This window comes from Trifolium pratense, linkage group LG3 (genome assembly GCF_020283565.1).
Source record: "Trifolium pratense cultivar HEN17-A07 linkage group LG3, ARS_RC_1.1, whole genome shotgun sequence".
Lineage (NCBI taxonomy): Eukaryota > Viridiplantae > Streptophyta > Magnoliopsida > Fabales > Fabaceae > Trifolium > Trifolium pratense.
The window spans coordinates 14,105,514-14,128,398 of NC_060061.1; the positions used below are offsets into that span (position 1 = coordinate 14,105,514).

Consider the following 22,885-nt stretch of genomic DNA (forward strand, 5'->3'; position numbering starts at 1 on the left):
TGTGCTTTTTAAACGATCATTGGGATGATGTGCTTTTAAATAATGATAAATAAGTTGATAGGGAAAATGAATCTAAAAATTTAGCCTTAATTACATTTTTGACCACTAAATTTTTCAAATATGCAATTTTGATCATTCTGTTTATTTTGAGCAATTTTGACCTCTCCAATTTACCTCATTTTAATTTTATAGTAGTTCCCTTTTTTTTTTTTTTTCAATTATGTGCTTAGCTGGCAATTTTTAGTGATATGGCATCGCTCTCACTTGGCCACTCTGAAAGCAAATAGGAGAATTTAATTTCATGTTATTTCCTCTAGCAGACACAAAAAAACAGATAATCTAACATTTATTTTGTCATCAAGCATTATTTTTTGTCAAAAATCCAGATAAATGATATCAACAGATCTAACAAAACCACACAACTGAACCGAGTTTCCATTTTCCATCATCAACTTTTTTTTAAAATTTCTTTTTAATTTTTTATTTTTTTCACAGTTTTTCTAGATTATTTTAATTTATATATAGGGGAATTACAAAATTAAAAAAGGGTACTATAGGGGTTAAAGTCGCTCAATATAAACTTTGGTTACACGTTAAGCTGTCGCAGCTGCACATATGGAATTTCTCAAACGTGGAAAATGACAAGTTAGGATTTTGGGTGTAAAAAACAACACATGTTTAGAGACTCTCTCAACGTGAAAACAAACACTCACTAAGATGATCATCAATCATACAATCTTTTATATTATAAGTTTGTATACACAAGCAAACCTTAAACCCTAATTTGTTTTTCATGTCTTTTATATTATAAGCTTGTATACACAAGCAAACCTTAAACCCTAATTTGTTTTTCATGTTTTCCCTCCATTTTATCATGCAATTTTTATTAAAAAATAATACAATTTTGTCTTGACTAGGATTCGAACCCGCAACCCTTCAGTGCAAAACAATATTTCCAACCACTATGACAAGTATACCAATTATGATTAGAATTATGTGCAATAATTGATAAGCACCATCAATTTTAAAAGTATATCATATCAAAATTATTGTTGACTATATTATTCATCACGAAATATTTTTATGTCTTTCCTTATCAATGATTTTTTTTCTACCGGATCATAAATTTAGAGAATAATTATCATGTGAGATTTAGAAAGTTATATATATATATATATATAATATTTCTCAGAAAAAAAATTACTACTCGCACGGTCCCAATTTGATTGACACAGTTGAATGTTTCACGCATGCCGATGCATAATTTTGATGATTAATATTTTTAATTGTATAATAGTAAAAATTATAAAAATTTGATATTTTGAAAATATCCATCAAGTCGAATCAAACAACAGCTTATACGTAATATTTATTTTTGTTTATTAGTAGAAAAATAAAGTCAAACAAGATGTGTGAATAGTCCACAACAGTCAACTGTGTCAATCAAATATTCTGTAAAACGGTTTTATAAAATATATTTTCAAAAATACAAAGAAAAAATTAATTTTTTTAAGGTGAAACAAAACAAACAGGCACTAAAAAAATGTGGAGAAAGTGAAAAAAAAATCATATAATATTTTTCAGTAAAATAATTACTACTCACTTCGTCCCAATTTGATTGACACAGTTGACTGTTTCACACATGCCGATGCATAATTTTGATGATTAATGTTTTTAATTGTATAACAGTAAAAATTATAAAAAATTTGATATTTTGAAAATACTCATCAAGACAAATCAAACAACATCTTATATGCTAATATTTATTTTTGTTAATTAGTAAAAAAATAAAGTCAAAGCAACATGTGTGAGTAGTGCACAATAGTCAACTGTGTCAATCAAATTGGGAGGAAGGGAGTAGTACTACGGTAAGTAAGAAGGAGGAAAATGAAGAGGTGTAGGGAGAGTATAAAACTGAAGCGGCAGTTAATTAATTGGGGGGCTGAGGTTAGTAGTGAATGAATGATAATGACTTTAAAATTTGCAAAAGTGGAATATAAAAAGGTAGAATTAAATCGGTTGTGTGCAGCAGTAATAATTAGGCAGAAGAGTATATATATATTCTCATACTATAACAACTTTAACAATATTGAAATCTATTAAAAAAAAAATATCTTTCACATTTCAATGTCTCATGTAACCTTGCTTATATCACTTTTTGAATCATTTATTATGCAGTTTATTAAATTGTAGTTTTTTAAAATTGGAAAAAAAAAATTGTCAAAAAATAGATGGAAAAAGAATTGATATTTTTTATAAATACCGTTATTTTTACGTTAATCTATCAAAACATAAATCAATTCTGTTTAACTCACTTTTAACCAAAATCAAATTCATCAAACTCAATTCTGCTAAATCAATTTTTTTTGCAATACAACCAAACACAATCATAGTCATGTCACTAATCACATTCATTATTTTGATTTTAACATTGCGGATTTAATATTAACCGATGATCAATTGATACAATATGCATTAGCAGATATTGAGATGATGTTACGTAGTTGTGGGAAGAGTTTAAAAGATTATCCTCCAATGCATAGAGCAGACACATCATTAGTTCCTTATATACAAAATAGTTTAATACACGACGAATTGAATTATAACAAACAATCATTAGCTGAGGAACATGTTAGATTGATGTCAACTATGATTTCAGAGCAACGTAAAGTATATGACACAATCATGACAAGAGTTAACGAAAACAAACCTGGTGTGTTTTTCCTTTATAGTTATGGCGGTACAAGGAAGACATTTATCTGAAGGGCCATGTCAGCCGCATTACGCTCAAAAGGTGAGATAGTTTTAACAGTTGCCTCAAGTGGGATTGCTGCATTGCTTATAACTGGCGGTAGAACATCACATTCAAGGTTTTGTATTCGTCTAAATGTTGATGAGTTTTCAACATGTATCATAGTTCCTAAAAGCTCTTTGGCGCTATTAATACAAAAAGCAAAGCTCATTATATGGGATGAAGCACCAATGATGCACAAACACTGTTTCAAAGTTGTTGATAGAACTTTAAAAGATATTCTCAAGTCTGTTGATGAAAAAAATAAACACATTCCCTTCGATGGAAAAGTTGTTTTTTTTTTGCAGAGATTTTAGACAAATTCTACCAGTAATACCCAAAGGTATAAGGCCAGAAGTTGTTCATGCTACTATTAATTCTTCGGTTCTTTGGAATTTTTTTGAGGTTTTAACATTGAGTAAAAACATGAGGCTTCTCGGTGGTGCTTCAAGTGCAGACGTTGAAAAAAGAAGATTGCTTTCTGAATGAGTTTTGGGTGTTGGCGATGCAGAAATTGGAGATGACAACGACGATGATTTAGAACTTGACATTCCATCAGATTTATTGATTCCAAATTTAGGTGATCCTCTTGCTTCTATCGTTGGAAGCACTTATCCCCAACTTTTACAAAACATGAACGATATAACGTATTTCCAAAATAGAGCTATATTAGCTTTTAAAAATTCAATAGTCGACATAATAAATGATTATATGTTGGATTTAATTCCTGGTGAAGAAAAAACATATTTGAGTTATGATACTCCACTCACACAAAATGTAGACGGTTAAACAGTGGATGATGTTCATACTCCCGAATTTTTGAACACGATTTCTACGTCGGGACTTCCAAATCACAAGTTGAGACTTAAAGTTGGAGTTTCAGTTATGCTATTAAGGAATTTGAATAAAAAATTAGGATTATGCAATGGAACAAGACTTATTATTACGAGATTGAGAAAACATGCTCTTGAAGGAAAAATTATTTCAGGAAGTAATATTGGTGATCAGATTTTCATACCTAGATTTTCTCTGACACCATCTGACGTGAGAATTCCTTTTAAATTTCAACGGAGACAATTTCCTATAATGATTTTTTTGCGATGACTATTAATAAGAGTCAGGGTCAATCTTTAAAGCATGTTGAGATATATCTTCCGTCGCCAGTGTTTTCACATGGTCAGTTGTATGTTGCAATTTCAAGAGTTACTTCTAGAAAAAGATTAAAAATATTGATCATCGATGACGACGGTGAATATACGACTAAGACTTCGAATGTGGTCTATAAAGAAGTCTTCCGTAATATAACATAATTTTCTTTGTATGAATATTTATCCAGAATTATTGTTGAACTATCGTTTAATGTTACTCGATTTTTTTCATATACCTTACATTATATTGAAATTATCCTATCTTATTTAATTATTATATATCTTACGGCTAATCAGACCCGTGCACCGCACGGGTCGATGTTCTAGTTAAAAAAGTTGAAGGATAAAAAATGTACCAAAAATTTATCAAACGCCCTAATAGACATATTTTTATTTTTTTTTTGCATTGAACGCCCTAATAGATATTATTCAATAGTACTTGTGAGTTGTGACTATGTACCCCTTCCATAACGGGAGCCCTTGGACCAAGCCATCTTAGGCTTCTCATATATATCGGAGAGTTGCAACTGGATGCAATTTAAATTTAAATTAGTAATTAGGAAAATGAAGATAATACGGCACTAAAATATGAAATCGTTGGTCTTAAGTCTCTATCCTCACAAGTCGGCAATAAAATGAAGTCTAAAAAACAAAAAAAGAGTCGGCAACTAAAACACAACAGAAGTGTGTTATTGAATCTCTCAATTAAAATATAAAGTATATATGCATGATTTTTGTAGGGTTGATGGACAAAGTGTGTAACTGTTGTCAACTTTTAGATCATGAGATTATTTTCTACTCATTGACAAGTAGGAGAACATGTAAATGAATGAGAAATGTTCCCGAATGAGTATTGTGTTGGACACCAAAAGAGTTATAAGTAAGAGGTTAAAGTTAGATGTATGCTACTAATATTTTCTGTTTGAATTGTACTTTTAAGAGAAAATTTTCTTTTATTATGTCTACGAAGCATGGACACAGACACCGGACATGACACTAACACGTCGACACCGGTAAAAATTTGGAAAAATGACATAATTTAGTGTAATCATAAGTGTCAGACACGGACACGCCTAATCTGAGAAGTGTCGGTGCTTCCTAATTATCTCCTTAACCAATGTCCAACATCTACAATGAAGCTTTCTAATTTTGAGTGTTTCAATTCAACCAGTCCCGCATATAAACCATTATTACTCATTTTATAATTTGTTTTTTTTTTCACCACAGTATCCGGCTCACTAGACCGTCTAATCTGGTTTGGGGTCAGATCTGATATTAAGTAGTTTCGGTCCCTCCCGATCGCAGTTGCGATGGATCGTACTGTGGTTCTCGAGTCAATCACCACTAGACCAACTAAAAATTTGGTTGTTGTAAATCTGGATCCCTTAATAAACACGTTTCCAATCCAATATCTCAAAATAGCTAAGAACTCTTTATTATTTCATTTCAATAAAATATATTTATTTTTATACTATTTATTAAATGTAGGTTAAAATAGAATCTGCAAACTTAATTTAATTGGTAGGAACTTCACATTATATATATAATGATCGGGGTTCAAATATTTAACATCTCATTTATTCACTTAAGATCGGATATAATTTATAGCTACCTTACTACTTAATAAAATAATGTAGGATGAAAATTGAGAGTGCTTACATAAGATCACTTTTCTCTATAATTCATAGGATCTATATGAACACTTTTAGTGCTAAATAGATGAAGCAGCCGCTCATATGGATGCTATTAGACATTCACTAGCAAGACCAAACTTAAAAAAAAAATAAAAAAATAATCTCTCAAGTCTTGATTTAGTAATCAATACATAATTTCCTGTTGACATTTAAAATAAAATAGGAGAATATTCACGCATAATTTAAAGTCTAAAGCTTAAACAAAAGTTGTACTATAAGACTTTTTCATTTTTGTGAATAAAATATGAAATTTATAGTCTACAAATTTTAGCTCAACTAGCCAAAATTGTTATATTAGATGTTACGATCGGAATTCGAATTTCGATCTCTTCACTTTGTATGTATAAGTTTATAATATTTAGTCGTTTCGTCTAACAAAAATTATAAGACTAATATTTTTCACCAAAATAAAAACAAAACTATGAGACTATTATAGGTGTTATAAAGAGAAGGTAGGAGCTATATAAAGCATGTCCATGTGATTCTGAAAACTCAAACTCGACCAAAAACCAAAACCATTGTTTCCTTTTTGAGCATGAAAATTGATGTTTAATTTTTGTTCCCAAACCTGAATCATTTCCTTATTAGAGTTGAAGCCAAAACCGAAACTGAACCAAAAAATCAAAACAAACTCTGTTATTGTTTAACTAATTAACAAAACGAACGAACTCTCCTATAAACTAGGCATGGCGTCGTCGAAGGTTGTTGTTGTTTCAACAAATCCGGATCTGCCACGCGCCCCTTCTATATCTTCTTCTTCTTCTTCTTCTTCCATCATTTCTTCTTTTCTTCTTCCCTCTCATTTTCATCATCTACCTCCAAAAAACACCATCACCATGGACGAAATTCTCAAAAACATTTACCCTGCTGCAATAGAAGCTGCTTCCAAACAACAACAACAATCCACCTCCACCGCCGCCACCACCACCAACAACAACATTGACGATGTCTGGAGGGACATCTTCAACGCCGGTGGTGGCACAAACCATCATGATCATAAATATCAATATCAATATCATCCTTCTTCTGATGAAGGTTTCTCTACCTACAGTCCAGGTGGTGATGAAGTTACTCTTGAAGATTTCTTGGTGAGAGCTGGTGCTGTTCCTGGTCCTGCTCCTTTCTCTCCTCATCAATATCCTTCTTCTTCTGACGCTTCACATTCTCTTCAAGTTTCAACTGTTAAACGTAAGGCTGTTGAGGAAACACTTGAACTTGATAAAGCTGCTCTTCAGAAACAGAAAAGAATGATCAAGAATCGTGAGTCAGCCGCTAGGTCCAGAGAACGCAAACAGGTTCATTTCTTTACTAAAATTCTTGGTTTTATAATCTTGTGTTTGTTGACATGAGAGGTTCGGGATCATCTACGTTGGACTTATGAGCAACCATTGAGTTTGACATATATATTTACCCTAAAACTTTAAAACATTAAGTTTATCAGTTTTCTTATTTATAAAGTATTCAAATCTTCATTTTTTTTTTCTTTTAAATAATGTGAGACTTATTATAACCTCTCACTTGCTACACAAAACACAAAAGTGTTGATTATGGGTCATAGACACAAAAGGTGGGTGGGGGAACTGAGCGAGTGAGGGGCCCTGCGGTATGGTTCAGAGGTATTCTTGTACGGCTCCCCATAAGGGATATGGATAGGGTGCTGTAGCAGTTCCACGTCAATCTCAGTCGTCCATTTTTTATCTAACCGTTCAGATTTAATAGTTTAATACTGTATTCGAACTCAACCATTTACTTTGACTCCAAATCGCTTGGTATAGTACCAATTGTACTTTGACTCATTTCTTTACATATAATATATTTTTGATTTTCAAACAATAAATAAAATTGTAGTAACACTGAAAATCCTAATCCGTTTCAAAAACACTGAAAATCCTATTCATTCAAGTGATAATCCTACAACTGCTTTGCTCGGTACATAGGCACACTTGTTTGCTGTTATATATAACATCTTGAATTGTTGTTCAATGATTGAAACTTGGGTCTTTGTGTTTTGTTGTTAGTGAGAAGAGACTTAATTCAAGTTTGAATTTTTCTTTTCTTAAATTTTTAGGCCACTCTTTAATTTATTAATGAAATTTGATTCTTTTGTTATTGAATTATTTTGATTTTTGGGGTTTTAATGTGAATGTGACTAGGGTGGTGTAATTTACAGGCTTATACTACTGAGCTTGAGAGCCAAGTTAAGCGTCTGGAGATAGAGAATAAGCAATTATTAGAAGAAAAGGTGCGGTTATATTTGCTTATTTTTTGCATTTATTAATGTGTTTGTGTTTCGGTACAGGTAGATTGTGTTAGTCATTGATGGTGTTGCGATGCTACTGTTGTTTCTGTCTCATGTTCTTTGAATACACTCAAGCATTCCATATGATTTTACCTTTCTATAAACTTATCCCTCTTTAATGGTTTTTGACTGATCAAAAATTTGAAACTTCCCTGTGTGATGAATGCAGGCAGAGATGAAAAATCGGAGGATCAAAATGGTATGTATATCTACTCACTAAAACTAAACAATTAATGTATTTAAAACATTTTTCACATTTTAGCTTTTAATTTGACCACTTATTATCGTTTAATTTGTCTTTCTGCAGCTTAAAGAGTTTGTGATTCCAGTTACGGTGCAGCGTAGACCAAAACAGAAACTGCGGAGATTGAATTCATCTTAAACATTGTGATTTATTTATTTGTGAGCAATAGAACATACAGTAAGGTTTTCAGCTAGCTAGGTGTAGAATTTTCTTTTGTAGGTTACACTCACTTAAGGAGTAGTGTTAGACAATTTTGTTTCGTAGGTTATACATGCCGCTGGTTCTCAAAGTATATTGTACAAGCAAAATACAAGCTAGCACTTTAATCCGATCACTTTGAGTAATTTTTTGTCACATGATTATTACATATTTTGTGCTAAACATTTAGGCTCCGTTTGGTAAAAATAAGCTATAAGCTAGCTGATAGCTGATGACTGATAGCTTATAGCTGAAAATCTAGTAGAATAAAATTAAAGTGTTTGTCAAATTTAGCTGTTGTAACTACAAAATGACATAAAAATACATGGTTAATGAGTAATTTTTTTTTTGATAAGTGTTAGTGGGTAGTTATTATAATTTTTAAAAAATAAATAAATAAAATTAATGAGGATAAATATGGAATAAAATGAAAAAACTATAAGCTATGAGCTCGTACGCTACTTGAAATAGTATCTCAAAAAACGTTATAAGCTAGTTAGAGAAACTCGTTACCAAACACTTCACATTTTTTTCCAAACAACCTTATAAGCTAGTTCAATAAGCTATAAGCTAGCTTATTGACCTTACCAAACAGTGCCTTATTCATAGTGGATAGTGCACACCTTAGGATTTTTATTTCTTTCAAAAAAACAAAAATCCATTTTTTGCATGCTCTTGTAGTTTTGGATTGTGAGAGTGCAAGTGCAACTACCCCTTTGTTAAGTTTGTTAATTTAATCCTTTTATTATATATAAGAAAATGTAAGTTAGTCTTTTAAATTTTCAATTTTTTTGGTACAAAGTCTTTTAAATTTTCAATTTAGTCACTTATGATTAACAACGCTCAATTTAATACTTTTTAAATATAGTACCAAAATACCAAATGGTATATGTTTATCTAGAACAAATGATCTAAGTTAATTTAATTGTTTTTTCAGACAAAAAAAATGGTTTTGATAAACTTTGAAGAAATAATTTGGGAGAGTAATTAAGGTAATTGACTATCTTTAATTTAATAAATGCTCATAAGATTCAACTTAACTAATAATATCAATATTATTGTTTTCTTCAAAAAAATATCAATGTTATTGTGTCAAACACTTTTACATGTTTGAACTCGTGTCATTGTAAATGTGCGCGTGAGTTTTATCTTTTATGTGATGTGTACCATTTTGTCCATGATAATAAACTAATTTGCTATTTCCTTGTAAAATAGAAAAATAAACTAATTTCCGACTTCGTAAATTTGAATGAGTAAATTGTCCAACTTAAAATATCAAAATCTTATAAAAATAAATCCAATATCAAAATAATCATTTATTAATTAAATAATTACATTTATCAAAACTTAGATCTTGTTTTATACCTACTGTTCTTACTGTTACCTATTAAAATTTGACACGTGTATTATTTTTCCACGTGACACTTCTTCCAACTCACGCCGTGACTTCTATTTGATTTCAAACAAAATATCTTCGTTCTAACTACTAAACAGAGATTGGGAATAAGTCTTTTTGTTGGACACATCGCTGGTGAACGGATTCATCCAATCATCCGTAACAGGATCTATTGAGAACATTGTACTGTATTTTTGACACTATTGGTATTGATGTTTGGGAATTTATTGTGAAGTTAGTGATGGAGATTGATTGGAAATAAACGAGGGAGGTGATAATGCTCATATGTCTCCCTTCAATTACATGATTCTCACACTATATAACTAATTTTGAAATCTTCGTTCATATGGGTTTTCTTGTGTTTTTCATAGCCAGAAAGTATATAGAATTCATGTTTAAATCTTGAATAGTGGAATATGAACCTGCCGATCAATTAATAATGTGTATGTAAATGTTTTGTTCTATGGATGTTAATGGCGGCATAGCCACCATGCCTTCATTGTCGGTGCGGCTGAATAGTCTCCTTTAGAAGAACGTGTATTGCATAATCGTAACCAACCGAACGACGTTAAGTTTATCATGTATGACGTGGAAAAATAATACAGGTGTCGAATTTTGATAGGATAACAGTAAGAACTGTAGGTAGAGAACAAGATCTAAGTTTTGTCCTTTATGTAATAAATGAACTCATCATAGAACAAATTATCGAAGAGAATCTGAGTTCAAGTGATTTTACCCCCTTCCAATAAAAAATTATTTACTATTTTTTATGAGCCGGGCTTTATAATCGATAAACTAATGGACTTTTGTTGTTGTTTTAAAGGATTTGGATACCATTAGATTAAATCAATGGTAGAAATATAACATAAAAATAAATTGAAGTAAATTATACTGTAATAAACATGCTAAAAGACCCTAACATATTTTTCCTGTGTTGATGCTTTGATTTAATCTAATGGCCAATAATGTAGCAGCAGAGGCAGCTGCAGAGATTCTGGCTGCTGAGGATCCAAATCCCGTTCTAAACCCTACTAAATAAATACTAAACGCAAAGTCACAGATACACACAGACAGTTATAAACACAACGGCCACCACCTTCCACCATTGAACCCCAAAACGACGACGTATAGCGCCACCTTCAACCTCCACTCTGAACAAAATCCGCCGCATACAACACAACATGTCATCTCTGAGAAACGCCGTTCCCAGACCTGCTCACAAAGAGCGTCATCAACCGTAACTCTCTTTCTCTTTCTCTTCCTATAATTATAAATCACTTCACAAATTTCTTCAATTTTATTCTATTTTTTTTCTTCTTCCAATTAGGTCTTCGAGGAAGACATTCGGATTGCTCGAAAAGCACAAAGATTATGTTGAACGTGCAAAAGCTTATCACAAGAAACAGGATACTTTACGGGTACATCAATTTCACAAATTTTCTGCAATGTGTCACGTTTTTTTTTTTCAATTAATTTTTTTGATTAATTTGTTCTTGTTTCAATATTTGAATCACAGATACTTAGGGAAAAAGCTGCAAATAGAAATGAAGATGAGTTTTATTTTAAGATGATTAAATCAAAAACTGTTGATGGAGTTCATAGACCAGTGGAGAAAGATAACAAGTACACTCAAGAAGAACTTATTTTGATGAAGACACAGGATATTGGATATATTCTTCAAAAGCTTCAGAGTGAGAAAAAGGTTGTTCAGTTTACTCAATTTATTTGTTTTATTGATGTTATGTAAAAATTGTTAATGTAGGTTTTAATTGTGGATATCTTGATTTTTCTTGCAGAAAGTTGAAAAGCTATCTGCCATGTTGCACTCTATTGATAATAATAAGCCATTGAACAATCATGTTTACTTTGCTGATGACAGGTTTGAGTTTCTGAGCTATCTTTCTATATCGAACATTGATTTGATTGGTTTTTCATGCATGTATTATATTACATTAGATTAGATTGGTCTACTTACTTAATAGTTAATACTTTATGTGTCTCAACCATGTCTTGTCTCTTTTTAGTTGTAGTTTTACCTTTTTATTTTTAATCTATAGATTAGAAGGATTTATTGTTGGAATTTGATGGGTGCTCTTTGTGAATGTTACGAGAACTTTGTGAATGTTACAAGAACTTCAGTCATCTTCAATTTCAAATTTGTACCGTAGTTTATGCTTAAGCTAGTGAATTTGACTAGGCCATTGATGCGGATTGATGGACTAGGATCAATGTTGTGAAAATTGAGATTCTACCTAAGATTTTGAGAGGGGGTTGAAAGATCGTAATTTGAGAATCTTAGCACGGAATGTATGATAAGATCATACCTACAAGGAAATAACCTCTTGCCCAAACCTCAATTATAAGATGGTATCAGAGCTGCCTTGCAACTTCCCCAAGTAAAAAGCTCTCCCCACTTCATCCACCTGCTCTTTTATATAAGCCCTCGCATCACTGATTTCTGGCTTTCTCTTTTCATCTGCTTTTTCTGAATAATTTGAGCTATTATACCCCGTAGACACATCCCCCTTTGAGAAAGGGAAAACAGTCTTGATGGAACAATCTTTCCATACGTCAGAAGATGAATTTGCATTCTCATCAGCTCTTGACAAGACGTTATCTGCCAAGTTCTCTTTAAGTGATGAACTACTAAATTTAAGCTGCTGCCGATCAATTTCCTTAGATTCTTTGTTTTGCACAACTTTAAACTTTGGTTCCATAGAGGCTTTACCACTACTTCCAAGCCACGAGGGTTTTTTCTCAGCAGGAACATTATTTTCCTCCATGCTTTTGACACTACTGTTGACTGCATCAAAGGCTTCACTTGTTTGAGTTTTTGATTGCTGAGATACTGAGACCTTTGAAGTATTATTAGCCTTGCTTCCACCATCAATTTGGTAAGGCTCCGCAGGACCATTGATCTTCCATGAGTGTTAATCAAACACACTGTCCTCGGAACTCTTCAAGAAAGTGAAGTTTGTTCTACTCGTTCCAACAACTCCATTAGATTTATTCCTTTCCTCAACCGGAGTGGCATTTTTCCACTTGCTCTCGGTAGTATTTCTACCAGTCCCACACTCAATTTCCTTCACAATCAGTTCTTTAGAAACTTCAACACTATCACGAGAATCCGACCCTCGATTTTGTACCACGAGCTTTCCCTTATCATTCTGCGACACATCACCCAAGTTCTTTTCTTCCAAGGTAAGCTTCTGAAGGAATCCATTTACATCAGAACTGTTATTGAGGAATCCAATTAATAGTCAATGGCTTGTCTTCTGACTTAATTTTCACAGGAGGAATCCTTGGATACTCTTCCTTCTTCTTCTCCAATGCAAGAGGAAAACTTCCGCTCCCGATGTTATTCTGTTCAGAATTACACTCAATTTCCTTCACAATCAGTTCTTTAGAAACTTCAACACTAGCCGGTTTTGTAAGGACGAGTTAGGCCCAAAACTCAATTATAAGACCTCTAAACCCTAAAACCGTAACATTAAACTAAACTCATAATAATAAGTTCATAAGTAACTTGAAAGTTAAGTTCAAAATGAATCTAGTCTAGAAACACCAATCATAGATGTCTAAGAAATTATCTGATCCCAATTCAGTATAGTCATCCACACCCCCATACTCATCCTCGTTCTCTTCACCAATACTGTCATCATTAATAGGACTAGGAGGAACATCCAAACCGTCACCAGCCAACAGCAGTAACATCTCCAACATCAAGATGTACTCATCTATATTTTCATTTTCCTCTACATTCTCAAGCCATTCATCCTCAGAAATAATCTCTTCACAAGAATAGTTAGCTATTTTCCTAATTTCCCTCTTTTGCCCTACCTTGAATTATCCATCTCATAGATAGATTAGATTATTCATGTTTTTTTTTCTTTTTATGGATACTTAGGATTTTAAACAATGAAATGCAGTTTGTTTCATAAATTCAAAATCCTACCCTTACAAAGACACTCTAGTTCTGCCCATAACTGGATGAAATACATGTTAAACTAAGTACCAGCAAAGTACTGCAATTCTGGATTTACAACCCCATAAGAATTCCACTATCGTGTTGGTGGTTTTAAGTGCAATTGTAGCTGTTTGACCACTAAACTTTCCAATTTTTTATTTGAAATATTTTTGTTGGATATCAATGTTAGTACATTTTTCAAGGTTTACATTCATACCTCCCTGTAACTTCATTATCAATAGTGAATCAAAGTGCAAAACGCAATATGAGCTTAAAATATATGCCTGCATTGCCTATGTAGTCAAGTTGTTTAGGTCGTTTAATCAATGATTCACCATATGTGAGTTTAGCTAAGAAAAGGAGAAAATGAATTACAGTGCATTTGAAAAAGTTGTATAAATTATAAAACCAAAAAATTGCAAGATTTTATTGCTTGACGACCCCATTGAAGCCCGCTCGAATATTCATTTCTCTTCATAAATGAACCCCATGACTGCCTCACATATGAATCACCATGCACAACACCCTAATTAGAGGAAAAACACCAGACGCAATTCACAAATTTTATCCTAAACTTCTTTTTCCCTAGTCAGATTTTCCACAAATCCGATGATTACTCTTTTGCAAGTTTACTAGACTTGCATTCCTTCAACTTGAACATATTGGCTAGTGATGCATTCTTCTCATTCAAACATTCGATTATCAAGTATGAAGTGTCAAAGCAGGTCATAACATGTCTAATCAAATCAGTTTCTTTCGTAAATTTATGCAAAGTCATTATTGTTCTTGAATAAGTGTATTTTGTGATCTGTATATCACTTACTAATACTATTGCCTGTGTTAGGAACCCAATAATTGGATTCCAAAAACATATCAATATTGATGAGAAAAAGATAAAGATACATTGAAGAAGATACTCTCCATACACTGGTTTGAAACCAGTCAAAACAATATTTTTCATAAAATACTTTCTAAGAGAATGGGAGTCTATATTTATAGAATTTCAATTCCTATACACAAGGAGAGGGAAAAGATCAATGACAACTGGCCTAAAACAGAAAACTAGCTGAAAGACAACAAACAAACCCAACTAACTAAGATAACTATCTAACTAACTAACTTCTATACCAACTCTTAACTACTTTAATTTCCCTTCATTCTATATCCTAACAATACACCTCTCCTCAAAACAACCTCGTCCTCAAGGTTGACAGCAGCAGAAGTTTCCTAGGATGAGTAATCACTTGTAAAGTAAACATGGCATGAGCACAGAACTCGGAAAGCGTTGTTCCATATCGTTGCTCTCCTCTTTGGAAAAGTTCCAGGCCCTGAGATAAATAAGGGGAATGTGACTGACACAGAAAATGAAAGAAAAGAAGCCAAAAGAGTTTGCAATGCAGCAAGCTGCAAGTCTTTGGCAGTAGCAGTAGTGTCCTTTTGTTGAAACACATTTATTTCTTCACTAGATGAACCTTCTCTGAAAGTATCCGTTGCCATGATTATGAACAGACTATGAATTTTGGATCTCCACTGTTTTGATCTTAAAGCCCCATCCATGCCTATGTTAGAGTCTGGAGGCTTCGGTGGCGGCCGCACTGCAGGAGCCACATCCCATGAATTAGCATCCGGCGGTTTTTGGGGCGGTGCAGGAACCACAACCAGTGAACAAACCTTCAGTGGGAGTTCCTGCATGGCCACTTCTCCTATGACTGTGATCCCGGTTGTTCTTGCATTCAATTTCCAACCCGATGACTTCGGCAATGGCACAAGGTTGGCCGTAATTTTCAAGGAACAAAACCATTGCACAAGATTTGGTGTCTGCTTTCTTTCTCATCTACCACTGCTTTTTGTTCACTGATAACCACTCTTTCCACTCCCCTTTCTTTGTGACTTTTCATTGTCACTGTTTTCTTTTTCTCCGCCACAGTCTGAAGGCTCATGACGAACATAACTTCTATTGATTTTCCGTTCTTGACAGAACCTTCAGCCATGGTGACAGAACGAGGGATTTCGTCATTAGAATCTTCACCTCCAGAGGAATTTTCTGGAGGTGCAGTGTGGTTGACTGACCCAACACCCTTGTGTGTTGCTAACTTCTTGAAATATCGCATCAGTTCTTTGAACCCAGCTCTTAATTCTTCTATGCCTTCCTTCAATTGTGTTGTACCCGCCTTCAGTTGTGCTGTATCTGTCTTCAACTGTGCTGTATCTTCCTTCAATTCTTGAATCACTACGATATGATCGCTTCTCCATTTTTCCAGAGCACTTAAACGGGTTTCTGTGGCACTCACCATCGTGACGGTAGGCCGGACCAATTGTTAGGAACCCAATAATTGGATTCCAAAAACATATCAATATTGATAAGAAAAAGATAAAGATACATCGGAGAAGATACTCTCCATACACTGGTTTGAAACCAGTCAAAACAATATTTTTCATAAGATACTTTCTAAGGGAATGGAAGTCTATATTTATAGAATTCCTATACACAAGGAGAGGGCAAAGATCAATGACAACTGGCCTAAAACAGAAAACTAACTGAAAGACAGCAAACAAACAAACCCAACTAACTAAGATAACTAACTTAACTCTTAACTACTTTAATTTCCCTTCATTCTATATCCTAACAGTCTGCTTGTGGAGTGTTGTTTTCTTCTTGAAATCCTCTTAACACGTGGGTGGTATATTTTGAGAAACGCATACCAAGGATCAATTTATTTATTTTTTTAAAAAAGATTTTATGCTACAAATTTTGGTCTGGGTTTAAAAAATCCCGTCTATAACCAACTCGTGATCCCATGAGTTTCCTGCAATGTCGGTGATCTCACCCCTTCTCATTGCTATGGGCATCGCAGCACACATAGAGGTGCTTCGATTGTAGGATCATGCGACCCCATGATCTGCCTTGTGATCTTGCAAACATTGGTTGGAATCAAAAGTAGGAAACAATGCTATTTAATTCAAAACAACATTGAAACAAAGAAACTTCTGACCACTTTAGTTTAGTAATGACTAATTTAGTTTTGATAGTCCATTATTAAAAACCAACCTTTATTATTAATGTTGCTGTTGTTGTTATCTTGTTTTTGAGATGCAACACTGATGATAAATTATGTTGAATATACCATTATGGCTATGATAAAAAAGATTTTTGGGGTACAATTTAAGAGGTTGCTTTTGCAATTTGTTTTTCCATGTATACACGAGCCCACATTTATATTACATATTTTGGTTTCTAATATATGTGCTAATGCTATATAGATCTAGTCACATATTATATGGTCCATTCATTGGGAAAAGTCGTTATCATTTTTTAATTATTAATCGATATGTTATTGTCTTCATTATCTTCTGTATTCTCTTTACTTGTTATGTTCCATGTGCACAGTAGTAGATTTATCCTCAGTCCTTAAATTTATTTTGAATGAATATCTTTTTTTATCATTCATCTACGGAAATGCAGGGAAGAAGCTAAAGAGTTAAAATTACAACTCTCAAAAAGAAAAACTTCACCCACTTCTGAAGATATTCTTCCTAGTCTTAAAAGGTACGTTCCTACATTTGGCTTTGAAGATTCTGGTTTATTTTTCTCATTTTGTTTGATGTTTTCTTTGGGATTAAAAACTTAAAAAAGAAACTTCTAAAAATTTGTCAGTGCTAAATAATTTTAGGGATATGGTCTACTGAATACTTTATTTGTTGTCTTCATTGTCTTTCAGATTGTTAATTTTCTATATTTCTTAATTGCAATAAATGCCTAAGTATTAAAATGTTCTGTACATAAATGTATTGGCCGAGCCATTGCATTTTTTTTATCTCTGACCCTTTGGTGGGTCAATGACAATGATTCATTGACTTGATCAATTTCTGAAAATTTGTTTGGCTTGTATCTTTGCCAAAGAAGATCACGTCAATAAAGTTTTGTATGGGATATTAGTTCAGAAATAATACTACTTTTTTCATGAAGCCTCAACAGCAACCACATCCTATACAAACACAAGGATTGAGGATGTGGTCCTGAGTTATATGAGTTTAATATTACATTTGTATCTTACTATGGCATTATTTATTCATTGACACCTAAGATAGCATTTGATAGACACGTTAAAACAGGGAACAATAAAAATAGTGTCAATGTTCACGTAGAAGAGAGTACCAATGTGTGGCGGACCTTTTTGAGGGATCCCATGGCATTATTTATTCATTGACACCTAAGATAGCATTTGATTGACACGTTAAAACCGGGAATAATAGAATAGTGTCAATGTTCACGTAGAAGAGAGTACCAATGTGTTGTGGAAGGATCCCATGTCATGTTGGATGTTGAGGAGGTCATCAGAATTGATCTAATAGACGATTTCATCAAGAAAGTAGGATAATCTAAGCTGGCATTGAAGGGACTGTAAATGGTGGTGAAGTTGTGGGCCGAAGAACAGTGGTGCGAGCTTCGTCATTGACATTGTCAGCCAGCAAAGGGATTGTTGTTGGTGACTGCCAGGGGAGGGAATGAGGGATGGGGGGAAGGTCTTGGGCAGTGGTTCATGAGATCTCTCAGGTTGATGGTTGATCAGGTTTCATACTGGTGAGTGAGAACTGCTGGCTGGGGTGGTTTGGGGGATTTTGGAGAATGAGTGTGGCGTTAGATAGAGACAGTGTTGACGGCCGTATGGGGTCTCTTTAGTAATTTAAAAATAGACTTTACTATTTATTTGTTGAACACTTATTATTTAGAATTGCTATTAGTTTTCCGCTTTTAGGCTACAATGAATCATTTCATGCTGACTTGTCCTGTATTGTGATTCATTAACTGCTATGAGATTTATTTATTTTCTACAAACACCTGTTATTTCCATTTGTTTTGTTTTTCATCTTGATTTGTAGAACCATGTTGGATTTCTAGATTTTTTTTTTCATGCACAGGAAAACGGAACGGTCTTATAAAGAGTTGGAAGCAAGGAAAAATAGAGTTAACCAGCTAGAGAAAGTTTACATGGATATGGCGATGACTAAGGAGTTGCAGGTATTGCTATTTTGGATTTCCTTACTATGAACTCGTTATAGTCTTACATATGCAGAATACTCAGAAAGATATTCCATATATGAACAGAAAAATGGTAGGAAACGCAAACTGCGGGAAGATGAAATTGTCAACCCAACCAATAGACCGGTATACAAGTGGTTTGCTGAAAGAAAGCGATGAAAGAGTTGATAACATTTTGAGCAAGCTTCTTTCTTTTGCCTTTTTACTTCCGTCTCGTGACTGGAGTTGGAGAGTTAAAACTATTTTAATATATTGTCTATAATTTCTGTTGTCAGTTCATTTTTTTCAGAGGTAATTTAAACTAAATGAATGTTAACTGTAATCTTATTTATTCACTTTAAACTTGAGAGACAAGTTTTTTTGGTAGAATTTTGTATTTTAAATATGTACTGTACCAAATTTCTTTTTGCTTTGAGTGAATATAACAATTTGAGTTCTTGAAACTTGGTGCTCACTTTCAATAGTGAGGTCCCAACTTCCCATCTTGGTAGAAAACATCAATCCATTCCTAATAATAATTGGTACTTTCCAAAGAAGTCTCTTTAACATGCACAACAGAGGAAAGTGTTGTGTTGTATGGTGCACAATTTTTTTCCCCATCATTGCATTAAAGAGATTCATGGAATGTTATGTTACACTATCCACACTAAATACTTGCCTATCTCCCTCCCAGCCCCTCTGCCCAGAGCTCCCTGTTGTGCCCAACATATCCCTCTCAGTCCTTACACCCTAGTAAACACTATATTTAATATTTATACGTTTATTTTCATAATTAACTTTGGTTATGTCATTATTCATTAAATGTTTGACCTTCTATAATTTGACTAGCTATGATAAGACTTTTCTTAATTATCAAGTAAATTATGGTTAGCTGATTCATTTATCCATGTCTTCCAACTAACAACCAGCAACACAATAAGTTCTTTTCTTCTTGCATTTCACTCTTGGTTATATAATATAATTATATTGGAATTTGTGTGTTAGTGATCATAACTTTTTACTAGCTTATAAGGGTCATTTTACATAGTATTTTTTTATGGCCTCCCTCTCTGTTTAGTTTGCATATTTTTGTTTTTGGTATTAACTCTTGTTTTCAGGGAAAGGGATCCCGATAATCAAGAGTTCGGCCATGATGGTCAAGAATTGTTTCACTGGGAATTGAACTCGGGTTCTCCCAAACAATTCGTTAGGGGTGTATATGGGTTGGGCAAATCCGGCCAACCCGGTCAAACCCACCCAATCCAACCCAAAAAAGTGGGTTGGGTCGGGCAAGTGGGTGGATATGGATTTCAAAAATGAAAAACCCATTAAAAAAGTCGGGTTTCGGGTAAAACCGGACCCAACCCAAAAAACACACTAACCCACTAATGCTATGTTTCTTGAACTTTTTTAATGAAAATACTAAAGTTTTTTTCATTTGATTATTAAATATTTTTATATTGAAAATGAGTTATACTATTTTTTACAAAAATAAAAAAGATTGAATAATTTTTATGAACAAATATGATAATTTTTCGCATTATTTTTTTAAAATTTAAAAAAATTGAATAATTTTCATAAACAAATATAGTGATTCATGGTTTAGTCATTTGATATTAAAAAAAGCAAAAAAATCATTTGGATAACACGCTATCCAACCCGTAAATTAATAGATTTACACAAAAAAATGGGTGATTACTTTTTATAGTGAAAAAAAGTTACCCTATTTTTCAAGAAAATACATTGATTGAGTTATTTTTTAAGAAAAAATATGATGATTCAACATTTAGATATTTAATATAAAAAAATAGAAAAATAATTTGGGTAACCCACAACCCAACCCAATCCAACCCGGAAATTAGTGAATTTACCCAACCCGGCCCAATCTTATAACGGGTGGTTATTTTACTAAACCCAACCCGGAGTACCATATGTGGTTTGGGTTTTGGTTTTAGTCAAACCCAACCCAATCCGGCCCACGTACACCCCTACAATTCGTCATAAAGAAAGTTCATTAGTCACCTGAATCTAATGTCTAAGTTAAATTTACGTATTTTCCATTTAGGATTGTTTTCTACTATTATTTTCCACCTAGTGTTTATACTATTAAAGTTATAACTATTGTACAAAAATAAAAACAAAACTCATGATTGAGATTGAGATGTTTCAGAAGTCAATCTCTATTTCAGAAGTCAATCTCTATTGCAGGCTTTAAATTCGACTATACCCTTATGGTTAGTGCTTAAAAACCAGCTCAACTACCACGAGTCCAGTGGCACCCACGTTAGTGTCACACATCTTAATTACCATTACTTACCTTCACACCACACAATATAATTCTTCAGCTGAACCTGACCAAAAGAAAAAATTCTTCAGCTGAAAATTTGCCTCTATCGTAATTAATCATAGCACTTTGTGTCCCATTAATTTCCACCAAAATCAACATCACAAATTCAATGCACGGGGTTGGATGAGATGAGGTCCATCAAAATCTCTATCATCATCAATTCATTAAAAGAGAGAAAGATAGAATTTAGGATAAAACGAGGCTTAATGGTGGAAATCAAGAAACATGACAAAATATGAAGAAAATAATGGAGAAAATTCGTCCTCCATCTGTACTTTTTTTAAAATAGGATTCCACTGTTCCTATAATCTATTTTAAAATAAGATGTATATAAAAAAATATAATCTTTTTTTTTTTAATAAGCAATGAGAGATTATATTAAAAGAAGTATTATGAGTTCAACCATTACAAGAAAGAATTTAGATGTTTTCTAAAGAATTTGTTTGGTAAAGGAATAACATAAGTTTATCTCACTCCTGCTAACAAACCAAAACCAAGAGAAGTGTTTAATCATTTATACTAAATTACATAGAATGATTAAATCTCCTTTAAAAATAACATTATTTCTAAGTGTCCAAATACTCTAAGTTGTAGCACACCAAACCAATTGTCTCACCTTCTTATACTTGCTAGATTTAACTGGTTCATCAAAAGTTAGGAAGTGCGCCCATCGAGCCTCATGCGTGGCAGGTTTGTAACTGAGTCAGTCATATATATCGTTCCATAAACAACATGCCAACGGACAATCGAAAAAAGATGTGTATGGCTCTCATATATGCAACAACAAAACACACAAGACTTATTAATAATATCAGTAATGATCCTTTTATTAAACAATTCCTCCCTCGTGGCCAATTTGTTTTGCAGCAAGCGCCATCCAAAAACACCAATCATTAATGGTAAAATCATTTAGAGTTTATTTAGTGCCCTCACAAAGTTTTGATCCAGCATATCAGAATGATTGATAGAAACTAAAAGATTGTAGCATGACTTGACCGAAAAATTGCTCGAAGGATCCGCAATCCATCTACGTCTATCATCTTCGATTATGTTCAGTTTAATGCCTTGAAGCGCTCCTTCCTAAGTCTGACAATTCAGCTGCATCTGTTGTTGTCAAATCATCCATCCAATCCCAATGTTATGCCCAAATTACATTAAACTCATCTTGTTAACGAGTTTCTCTAAGACGAGCCGTTTGGAAGAATCTAAATTCGATTTCTTAAAACAACTTTTGACAGTTGTCAAAAAAAAAAAAAAAAAACTTTTGACTAAAATTTACTTACCTCACACTCGAACTTTAAATTACCGAAGTCTATTTTTCTAAGAACAAGAAGCTTAATAATATATAAATGAAAACATGACAACTAAACCAATATACGTAGCTTAATGATTGTCCCTTCTTGGTACCAAACAGATAAAACAAGAGACGTGCTAGAATGTGGCAACGACACCCGATCCCATTTCAGCGTACAAAGGTCCCATAATTATCGCCCTAATATTCACCGACACTGTTATCATTTTCAAATACCTTTATTTATCTTTTTTAATAAAAATAGAGGGAGAAAATGATACCAAATGGTCCAAAATATAAAAGACCTTAAACTTAGAAGAATAAATACAAAAATATATTCCGTAAAAAAACAATACAAAAATAGTATTATTTTTTTTTAGGGCAAACATAGTATTATTTTTGTCAAATTAATTAATTGGTATAAAAATTGCATTTTATATTTAGGAATTGAAATTTAAACTTTGAACACTCTACTAATTTATTACAAAGG

At 33.1% G+C, this 22,885-nt stretch overlaps 2 protein-coding genes and 1 pseudogene across 2 annotated transcripts; all 3 read left to right on the plus strand.

Moving 5' to 3' along the window:
- The first annotated feature begins 3,550 nt into the window (after positions 1-3,550).
- On the plus strand, positions 3,551-4,002 carry LOC123913805 (annotated as a pseudogene).
- A 2,089-nt stretch (positions 4,003-6,091) lies between these two features.
- LOC123916704 (bZIP transcription factor 12-like) lies at positions 6,092-8,526 on the plus strand. Its single transcript, XM_045968218.1, has 4 exons — positions 6,092-6,928; positions 7,804-7,875; positions 8,102-8,131; positions 8,240-8,526. Exons 1-4 carry the CDS (start codon positions 6,320-6,322, stop codon positions 8,312-8,314), a joined length of 786 nt encoding a protein of 261 aa, XP_045824174.1. The 5' UTR covers positions 6,092-6,319; the 3' UTR covers positions 8,315-8,526.
- A 2,300-nt stretch (positions 8,527-10,826) lies between these two features.
- On the plus strand, positions 10,827-19,147 carry LOC123916762 (probable U3 small nucleolar RNA-associated protein 11). The gene is made up of 7 exons (XM_045968292.1): positions 10,827-11,007; positions 11,098-11,188; positions 11,287-11,472; positions 11,567-11,649; positions 17,201-17,284; positions 18,658-18,757; positions 18,845-19,147. The coding sequence occupies exons 1-7, from the start codon at positions 10,952-10,954 to the stop codon at positions 18,935-18,937; spliced, it is 693 nt and encodes a 230-aa protein (XP_045824248.1). The 5' UTR covers positions 10,827-10,951; the 3' UTR covers positions 18,938-19,147.
- Positions 19,148-22,885: the final 3,738 nt, after the last annotated feature.